Genomic DNA, 10,565 nt, shown 5'->3' on the forward strand with positions numbered 1-10,565 from the left:
AACATACAATCTGCGTGGGGTGCAACGTAGAACCTAACCGTGATGCCAACACCTGCATAGTTTATTCACAAAAAAAAAAAAAAAAATCTCACAACATGGAATCAGTTTCTGTTACAGAATGAAGATGTTTTTTAATGAACAAATTAGTTTACATATATTAAACAATAAAAACCATTCTTATGTGCAATGTTTTATTCTACAGTTCATCCAGAGCTAAAAGTCGTTTTTTTTAACATCACAAAAATAAATCAACAAAAAAAAACCTGGAAAAAAAAAACCAAACAAACAGATGAGTCCCTGGGCAAAGCTTCTGAAGCCACAACAGAATGGATGGTTTTAGGTGAGAGGAACCCTTTGTAATATATGAAAGCTGGCCCTCTAGCTACCTATATGTGCAGAGTAGAGCCAGAAAGCACCAATCAACGATAGCCACCTAATAAAATACCCACAAAAAGGTTACATGAAAATGGGCGTTCGAGAAGACCCCTGCAAACACTCCAATATTACCAACTTTTCCAAAGAGGGCAGGCGATGGCGTAGTGTCAGAGAGCATGAAAGTAGTGCGAGAATGAGGCGGTTCAATCTGTGGTCATTTCAAAACCGAGTCTGTGTGAAAAGAATCTCTTCTTCTAACATATAATTTGTTGAATCATACATATCTTTTCATAGAATTTTGTATAGGTTATATAAAAAGGCTCCATTTGAATTTCACCTAAAGCAAACAACCAATGCAGGTGTCATTTTCCAAGGTCTCTTAATGTCTCTCGCACCATAGTGGCCAATCTGGATTGGGCACACATAGTTTTCCTCCTCTTCCTTTCAAAGAAAGGATGGCAACTTAGAAGATGACAGGCAGGCCAGTTCCATATCTGCGCACATCTGTGATGGCAGCCTCCATGCGAAGGTACAGACAGCAAACAGGTGAGTCAATACATCCAGAACGTAGTCGCAAAGTCAGAGGAAGGCTCAGCTCAGAGGAGTCGTCACCAACTTAAGGTGTCCATGCTCCCTTCGACCATTTGTCCCATCCCGTCCCATCCCCAGCACACTGAGTGCACACACTGGTGGTCAATCTTCCAGCAGGTCTCTGTCCACATCCATAAAGGGCTCATCGATGTAGCTTGCTATAGCACACAGAGAAGTCCTGTCTGAGCCCAGAAGTACCGACACCGTCTCCTTCCAGTAGCTGAAGGGGATGCAGGAGCTCTGAGAGGAGACACCGGGGAATATTTAGAACACTTGGTACGGTTCATCTTTACTATCAATAATGCAATTAGCCTCTCATTGAAAAAGGAAAGACGGGGAGAAATTTGACTGGCTTACACTCAAAACTGAGCAGAATTCTGGGGTAGATCATCCAAATTATGAATAATGAACCAAATGATCAATCTTGTATTTTGTGTGCCCAACAATGACATACTGCTTTGGATTGAATGTAAACCTAAAGCAAGTTGTAGCAACCGTTACTCATTTCTGCCACTTGGGGGCAGCAAGACAAGCAAAAACACAAGCAGCAAAGAAAAGAAAAGATGTGGCTGCTCATCTCTATATCCAGTACTAAGCTTTATAGTTAAACACCAAGTTAAGGGTCAGCAGGTAGTGTCTCCACATTCTTTCTGCATTTGGAGTCCACGACTGTCCATCTATAGTTTTCAACAGATTAATACTTGTGGGGAAGATAATATTTTACTTATGGAAACAAATTGTTGTCAACTTGGGTACCTTCTTTAGTTCGCTGTCCTGTTCTATTCTGTCAGGCGCGGTTGCAACAAAAGAGTAATGAGAGAAACTAATGTGGCTGTCCTGAGAGTCTTACAGACAAAATGAGACATGTGCAGGGATATAAAGGGAATTACAAATAGAAATGATTCAACTTTGCCCTTACATTTCAGAGTGAAAAAACTAAATTTTGGTGAGGATACCTTCGAACTTACTACTTGTGTGATGCAACTGGTAAACGCTTCGAAATTAAGATACGGATGATGCAAAGAGTGACGGCTACTTACGTTCTCCAAACAGGTGCTATCTTTGTCCTTGTTGAGGTAGTGACGCTGCCAGAAGCGCAGTAGGTTGTGAAAGTTGTTGAGCAGGCAGCCTGGATACTTCTCAGCATACTCCTTCTCCCGCAGGGCGTTGAGGTAGAAGGGCAGCTTTGCCTTTCTTCTGGCCAGCATCAAGACTACCAAACTGGTGTTTAAACAGCTCACGTTCTCCTACAGTATAAAAAAAAAAAAAAAAAAAAAAGAAGAGAAAAAAAAAAGGGAAAGATGCAGCATGAACGAGCCTGCTAAATTATAACTGACATTACTAATTAGATTTTAGTCCAAAAGTTTCTTATTCAATGTAAACATGTGACAAAGTGAAAGTGAAATGAGACCTGCGTGAGCGTCTGTACGTTGATGATATTGATGAGTCGAAAGAGGAAGGACAGCCTGTTCTCAACTCTGGCCACGTAGGACAACAAGCAGCACTCAGAAAGTACCTCCACCACTGGGTGAAACAGTACGAGGACAACGTGTCATTTGTTTGCACAAATCATGAGAATATATTCTCTGGGTATGCTTAAGTTACAGAAATGAGACATGTAAATCCAACCAACTGCTCTCTTAAAGCAATAACATTTGAGAGTCGACATGTAATTCCATCCCAGTTTACCTTTGACGTCCTCAGTCTGGCTCTCAAAGCGATCCAAAGAGAGGACGATGCAGCGCACCAGCATGTTCGAGTCCACCAGAGAGCTGTTGATCTGTGTCAAAAAGGCCTGAAACTGAAACAGAAGTCAAACTTTACCATTAGCCACAATTAAGATCTTGTAAATTTTATTCTATCAAGCCAGTGAACAATGTTTTTTTTTCCGTAAAGGGGACACAACGGGCAGGCCTGCAAAACATTTAGTTTCAGCGTCATCGTTTCGACATGCGGATAAACAGAAATGAAACCATAATATAGCTTTTGTTTTCTCGGTCTCAAGCTTATACAAATGGAAGCCTCCAATGGTCTTCGACTAAGACAACTAAGCAACAAAAGAAATCCGTCTAATATAGGATCATTTACTCAGAATTATGGGACTTGCATACATGAGATTAATTAGAGTTGGACACAGTTTGTTGCTTGTAAGTCGGTATGTGCAGTGGAGAGAGCAAAGACTAATAGATGTGGCTGCAAAACAAACAATGAATTAGAGGAGCAAAGCCATTTTTTTTTCATCCAACACAAACAACAATGTCCCCTGCTGCTACACCAAACCAACTTTCACTGATCGTACAGCATTTATGAGCAATTCAAAAATAAATTGGTCAACATTTTTTGTTATTTTCTTATGTAGATGGAATGATACCTTCTCTGGAGTGTTGACGTATTTGTTGAATCTTTTAAAGGCGTCGATGTTAAACTTCATGAGCTCTCCAAGCAGATCAAAGTAGCTCTGAAGGACATCTCGAGATGTACAACCACTGTCTATGATGCAGAACAGGATGTGCTGTGGAAGGATGGAGGCAGACAACGAGAAGCCACTCATTTTAAGAGAAGGTCCAGGAGAAAAATGTGCCATCTGAAAACGTTTGGTTACTTTAGGTTTACCTCTAATAATCCCCTCTTCAGCAGGAACATCTGGTCTGCATAAGATGTGGCTCCTCTAAGGAAGCTCTCCACTGCCCTCGCCTGCCAGAACCTTTACATACAAACATTACAGATGTAATCAGCAAAAAACAGACCTACACAGAGACCATGGTGCTCTACTATGGAGATGTTTGACTCTTACACGCCGGCTGACATTAATCATCTTTATCTGTGATACCAACCTGAAAGAGGAGTCCGGAGGTTCTCTCTTCATGACAGTGAGGAGTCGTGTGAGGAGGCCCTTCTTCCCATCACACACCAGGCTTCTGTCTGTGTTGACCAAAGCTTCCACCTCTGGGATGTTAGCCTTCATTGATATGGCACTCAGTTCGTTCAGTTCCTGGCTGTTAAGGAGGAGATACTTGTTCCTGAAAGACAGGTGACATAAATAAAACAATGCTTAGAAAAAAATAAAGGAGAAGCCAGATTAATGGAAACAAAAGGATGCTTACTCGTGGTGATCACTGAAACTCTGAAGTAGTCGCAGGAACTGGATTTTGAAGGATATTTCCTGCAAGAAGAAAAGAAGCGAGTGTTAATGATTATGCTGGAATTTTATACGTTTCATCCAATTGTGCTTTTTTTTTTAAAATTTCAAAGTGTCACTGGTTTAAAAGGTCGTACTGGACTACAGTCGCAGTTCTCATTCTGGCCGTGCACTACGTGATTTGAGGCGGTGTATTTCCTCCAGATCAGCTTGTCGAACAGGTTATTGAGCCCCGGGATGAGGCGGAACTCAGCCAGCATCTTGTGAACCTGTGAAGACCCAAAAATGTGGTAAGAAACTAAATTCAGCTCTTCTTGAAAGCAACACTCGTGTTCAATTATACAGCAGGGAGAAAAGTACCTGGTTCCTCTGTCGACCCATAAGAAGGACACAGAGCACATAGAGGACTTCTACTTTATACATGATCTCATGGACAATCTTCATAGACTGAGGCAGTCTATGTCTGAGGGGGCTGGTGGCCAGAGAACTCTCATCTGAAGACTCTGAAAGGGAGAGAAACGATCCAAACTACCTCAGGTAAAGTTCATTGGATTCAAAAACTTTAAATAAGTATCATCAGAAGTGACCGTTGTCTCACCTGTACTGCTTTGTTCAGCCTCCTCAGTAGCCATCTGCATGAGGGCGTCCAGGACCAAGGCATTGTCCAGCCACGTGTACCAGTCCTCCAGCTCCTGCAGGAAGTTTGCTCCTGTGGCTTCAGACACCTTTCTTGTGGCCAGTTTACACAGCCGCTCAATGAAGCCAGGGATGTTCAGAAGGGTTACTGTAAGAAAAATGTTTAACAGTTCGGTAACGGATACATTGTTTTAAGAGGCGCACATACTTCTGGTAGTGTATTTTAAGCTCTGTACTCAGAAGACAACCTACCCTGGTTGACTTCAGCTCGTGAGGGACTAGCATTGCGCTTCTGCTGTGCATTTTTGGCCAACAGAGTGTGCTTGTCATCATTTCCTACATCAGGTTCCGAGATGGTGACTGACAGGATGCGACAGAAGTTGGCAAGCTGTTGCTGGTCGAAGCTTTGGACCAGGCCCGACAGGTTGGGGATGCCTTCTAAATGGATCATCTCCTTAAAAATACAGACAGATGTTCTGTTAAGAAATGCAGACATACACACACAAGCAACACGGCCACCATTCTCAGCCGTCAGCCCTGACTGAATCTATTCAGCTTTAACAGATTTATGAATCAATGCTGAAGTAAAAAACCAAAAAGGCAATTAACATAACAAATTGACCATTGTGACATACAACATTTTCTAACTCTAGCATAAGTTTTATCCTTTTTGCTTAATGATTTTAGCAATATATTTGTTCTTTTTACTCAAAAGAAGAATATAAGCTTTTGTTAAGATATATCAGAGTCGTACTGTGAATCAGGACGATACTCAGGGTGTCTCTTCATCATTTGGCTTTACTAACCCCCACATCTGCCAAGCAGTGTCACAATGTAAGGTATCAACTTGGTAAGTCAGGTCACATTTCTGGTCTCAAATCTATGAACACCAGATGACAAGTTGCAAACACCAGTTTTCAACTTGTTAGTTAGACAGTTATACAGTGTGCTCACACAATATAACTGTATAATTATAATGTCTATTAAGACTCTACATGTGGGTACTGCTGCATCTTGATGGAATGGCAACATTTAAACATTAAAAACAGATATTCTAATGAACTATCTAAGCTATGTCATTGTGTTATTTACTAACCAATCAGGTGAATGACAAAAGCTTCCATCACAGATAGCTTTTTATGTGATGGAATTACATAAAAACTGTCCAGACTGGTTGAGTAAAATGACAAAAAAAAAAAGATCTGATGATACCAATTGCCTTCAGAAGCCATAAGTTGTTAAATAAAGTCCAGCTGGGTGTTATCCAAGTGTCATATGATCTCAGTACATATACATGTGTTCTGAACGGCCCCAGAGTCTCCAACACCACTAATCAAGAGGTACAACGGATCAACACCACGAAGACCAAGAAGTTCTCCAAACAAGTCAGGGACAAAGTAGTTGGGAGGTAAAAAAAAAAAATATCCAAACTCTGATAATTCTAATCTATCTTTACAAAATGGAAAGAATATGGTGCCAGAACAAAACCACCAAGAGAGAGTTCCATGCACCAGAACTCCCAGACCAGGCAAAGAGGGCATTAATCAGAGAGGCAACAGAAAGACCAAAGGTAACCTGGAGGAGCTGCAAAGCTCCACAGCAACAACTGCTCTCTTTGGGCACTAAATTTATTCACTCCATAGAGTTTACAGAAGACTTGCCGGAAAAAAAAAAAAAAAAAGACATTGCTTGCACAATAGTTTGTCGAAAGGAATGTGGGGAAACTCCCAAAACATATGGAAGAAAGTCAGATGAGACTAAAACTGAACCATCAAGGAAAACACCGTTACCAACACCTCTTATCACCCCAAAGAACACCACCATGGTCGCAGCAACGGGCTGTGGGGATGTTCTTCCCGAGCAGGGACAGGGAAACTGGTCAGAATTGATTGGGACGGTGGTAAATACAAAGAAACTTACCGAAAGCCTGTTTTAGTCTATCTTAGATTTGAGACTGAAACAGAGTTTCGCCTTCCAACAGGAAGAAACCTGCTAAACCAACTTGACTGGTTTAGAGGAAACATGAAAGTGTGTTGGAAGGGGCAAGACAAAGCCAAGACCTCCATCAACTGGAGAATTTGTAGCATGACAAAGATGGCTGCATACCAGTTTGAATCCATCCAGTTTGAATGAACTGGAGCAGTTCTGCTTAAAAGAATGGGAGAATTATCGAAATTCAAGGTTGTAGTGCAAAAAAAATAGGAAAAATGCCAAATGAGGTGAATACTTTTGCAAGCCACTAAATACATAAACAATTTTAAAAAAAAGTCACTTCCACCAGAAAGAGAAAAAGGATATTTTCTCATTGAAAGTATAGTTCACAATCAATGTGGGGGATAAACCGTTATAAAGTTCATTCTGAGCATTAAAAGGTAGCAGTCTGACCTTTTTTACTCCAAGAATATCTTCAATGAGGGTAGCAGTCTGCAAGAAGGTTTTCTTGTTTGTCATCAGGGTGAAGAGAAACAGAACAAAGTCATCCCTTGCTGCCAGGCTCTTTGTCACCCCCTCCGTCTACAAATCGAAAGAAAAACATTTTGCTTTTTATTCATGGTCTCTTTTTTTCATCCACAGAACCAGCGCACGAACAGCCTGTAAAGAAAACAAGATGGCTGCAGAATACATGTTAGTAATCTGTCAGAGGGTATGACGCAGCTACGGCATTTCATTGGTATATAAAGGATTTAACAGGATACTTACACATATACAGCAGTTGTACAGAACACTAAGGCAGTCTTTGACCAAGTCATCATTCACTGTTGGAAGAGAAGCACAGATGTTGCTCTTGAGTATCATGAAAATCAAATAAATTCAGAATATAATGATGTAAAAAAAAAAAAAAAGCAGACAAAGACACAGATTTGATGTCAGCACTTACTTTTGGGTTTTTTCTTCTGCATAGTTAGTGTCGGCCTCATCAAGATCTCCACAAGCAGCTTCACAGAAACAGAAAAATGTAAATGTTAGTTATTTCTCATTTTAAATTCTTATTCATCTAAAATCTCCATATGGGTCGAGCCACACATGACAACCTATTCTCTAGAGGTGACAACCTTCAATGAGTCAAAGTCCTTTAACAACAGCGCATCAGGCAATAAGATTGTCACACTTACATCGACGCCACCAAAAAGGTCAAAGGTGTACGTGTTGGGGAAGGTGGATTCCTGAGCGGTCTTCCTGTCCTCTGTGACAAAGGACATAGCCTCCACGGAGAGCTGGGATGATAATACCTGACGAGGAATGATTCAAAATGCCTTGAGATGACTTGTTTTGAAGTAGTACCATTTAAAGATAATTAAGTAAATCGCGTTCACACGAAATTTCTACCATTCAGATCCCAGAGAGAAGCACTAAGCAACAGTGGCGAAAAACAATAAAAGCAAAACATTGTGTTAGATGGACTTCTGCGGAGTGCCTACCTTGAGAAAGCTGTGGGCATGCGAGAGGTCACTGTTGGGGTGGCTGCTCTCATGAAGCTTCTGAAGCAGTATAGGGATGCCATGCCACTTGGCACGTTTATCTCTCTCCTGAAGCAGGCCTTCTGGGAGCTACAATACACAGACTAACATTAAACACTGGAAAATGCATACAAAAAAACTCAAGCTTAAGGCGTCGGTTAATTAGGATTTTAACCATTTTAACACGATACTTCATAGAATACTTCAGGCAGGAAAAAGGCACTCTGATTCAGAGTAAAGAAACAAAAAAAAAACACATGCAGCTCTACATAACACACGGGGTCAAATACAATTATCAAATGCTGATTTTTTTATTTAAAAAAAAAAAATGTATATATATATATATATACACACTGTAAACAAAAAAACAGCTCAACAGCCATAAATTGCATGTACAACTTCAGAGAAGGTAAGGTAAGAACACTATAAGCCTCCTTTTAAGTGAATTTGGAGAGCCGCACAGCTAACCATTTCAACTAAGGAAAATAGAAACTGAAAGCTACATTTGCTTTCACCTCTGCAATATCTAAATCAATCTGGCACATGTCGATGCCCGTCTGAACTATAAACTCGAATTTACTTTGAAAGAGGTGTAGCAGATTTTTTCTTTTCTTTTCTTTTCTTTTCTTACTTCTCCCTACAGCAGCTGGATGCCAGCACAGAAAAGTCCTCACAGGTGTCGCTTTTAGTTCATCTCATTTAGAATAAACATTTCGAAACAAGCCTTTTAGCAACGTCACAGAAGGGGAAATTTGTTACAATTTCTTCGGGTATTTTTCGACTACTCCAGTAAAGACTGGCCGCAAAAAAAGATATTTTTTTAAGTGAGGAATTATCACGTCTCGGTAGTTTCTTCTTTTCTTTTTTTTGCACCATCCTCGTCTCACATCACTCTTAGAAGAAAATAATTGTCATTACACGGTTTTAAACCACAAAACCACATCAGTAGTCAGATTCTCTCTATCCAAACTGGTCAAGTTTTTAAACGTCACAAGTTTATTTTCTTTGTACAAATGTTCACTGTAAACGCAGAAAACCATCTTACAAACTACACTTGAAAAAGGAGGGGGGGGACAACAAACATCAACCAGGACTTGCCGAGCTTCTTCTAATTTTATACACGCATCAGTAGCCGCTGACAAGACAGCAGGGGAGGTAAGAGGTTCCAGCATGTATAGAAATACTACACTCACAGGAGGAGCAAATTGTTTGGTTTTCAGGGTTCAAGTCTAAATGGATATGGAAGAAAGTGAAATACTTTATATACAGTGGTTGAATATCTGAAGATACAAATGCAAAAACCCAAGCATGTCAATATATGCTACAAAAATGATGCAGTAAGCACGATCAGTGTCAGTAATTCACCCAAAGTACAAGTGAATCAAAATAGTTGACATAAAACCATCACTGACGTTTCGTGTAAATCAGTTCAACTAATGTCATTTTTTTTTTAAAGTTATAAATTTCATATAGAAAAAAGTTGCTTGAATGGAAACAAAAATAAATTTGCCAACGTCGACTTGTCCAAACCGCTGCTGTAGCGTATCCATTTATCGAAACGATAGTTATTGTGGTTTGTATGTCGTTACGTAATCACCTGAGCAGTTCAGCTGGCTTAGCTAACTAGCTAAAGCTACCCCGTTTGCTAACGTTAGCAAATCTTACTGCTGCTTCTAAGGACATTTCAGCTCTTCCGAAACCAAACGGAGAGTTTTTAGGTAATAAGGGCACCTCCAGGTCCAATACAAACAACATTAGTCCGAATAGTTCATCTTCCAAGCGGTTACATATCGCACTTATTCTGGCCTTTAATGTTAAGCTAACGAGAAGCTAACAACAAAAGATCCACTTGAAGCGGAGCTTTTTTCGTACACTTAGTCTGTAGTGAAAACGTTATCTTGCTTGACAGTGAGCATATATTGTCTCAGGTATTCAGATTAAACACATCTGTGGCTCAGAAACATCCTACAATGCCCTGCCCAGTTTGTAAAGACCAAACTGACACTGGCGTGTGTATCTCCAGTTAAGTCTGCCGGACAACGTCCTCGATTTCAGGCTTGATTCCAAGCGCAAGTCCCTGGTCTCTATCGACAAACTTTCGGATGCCTTAACTTTCGAAACATGTAACGTTTGTCTTACCTGTGTTCCTCGACTGAAGCTCTTGCCAGTAATTCTACTAGCTGTAAACTTTGTGACTATATTGTTGCTGCAATTTCTACGTTTTCCTCCAGTACAGGGGGACTCGGACCCCAGAGGCGTCGCCATTATTTCTTCTTCCTGAACTGAACTGTTCGGGCAGGAAGTGGAAGGCTTTGATGAATTACTGGTGGTAATTAAGCGGCACCTACTGGCAGAAAAGAAGACCC

General features: G+C 40.6%; 1 protein-coding gene across 1 annotated transcript; it reads right to left on the reverse strand.

Annotated features, from left to right (window-relative positions):
• Window positions 1-105: 105 nt before the first annotated feature.
• trpc4apa (transient receptor potential cation channel, subfamily C, member 4 associated protein a) lies at window positions 106-10,487 on the reverse strand. The gene is made up of 18 exons (XM_075460335.1): window positions 10,339-10,487; window positions 8,161-8,289; window positions 7,855-7,971; window positions 7,620-7,677; window positions 7,442-7,497; window positions 7,127-7,255; window positions 4,994-5,195; window positions 4,704-4,889; window positions 4,466-4,608; window positions 4,243-4,374; window positions 4,071-4,129; window positions 3,801-3,986; window positions 3,580-3,670; window positions 3,338-3,478; window positions 2,656-2,767; window positions 2,378-2,490; window positions 2,007-2,213; window positions 106-1,206 (listed from the first exon to the last, which is right to left on the reverse strand). The coding sequence occupies exons 1-18, from the start codon at window positions 10,462-10,464 to the stop codon at window positions 1,069-1,071; spliced, it is 2,325 nt and encodes a 774-aa protein (XP_075316450.1). The 5' UTR covers window positions 10,465-10,487; the 3' UTR covers window positions 106-1,068.
• Window positions 10,488-10,565: the final 78 nt, after the last annotated feature.

This window comes from Odontesthes bonariensis, chromosome 3 (assembly GCF_027942865.1).
Source record: "Odontesthes bonariensis isolate fOdoBon6 chromosome 3, fOdoBon6.hap1, whole genome shotgun sequence".
Taxonomy (NCBI): Eukaryota; Metazoa; Chordata; class Actinopteri; order Atheriniformes; family Atherinopsidae; genus Odontesthes; species Odontesthes bonariensis.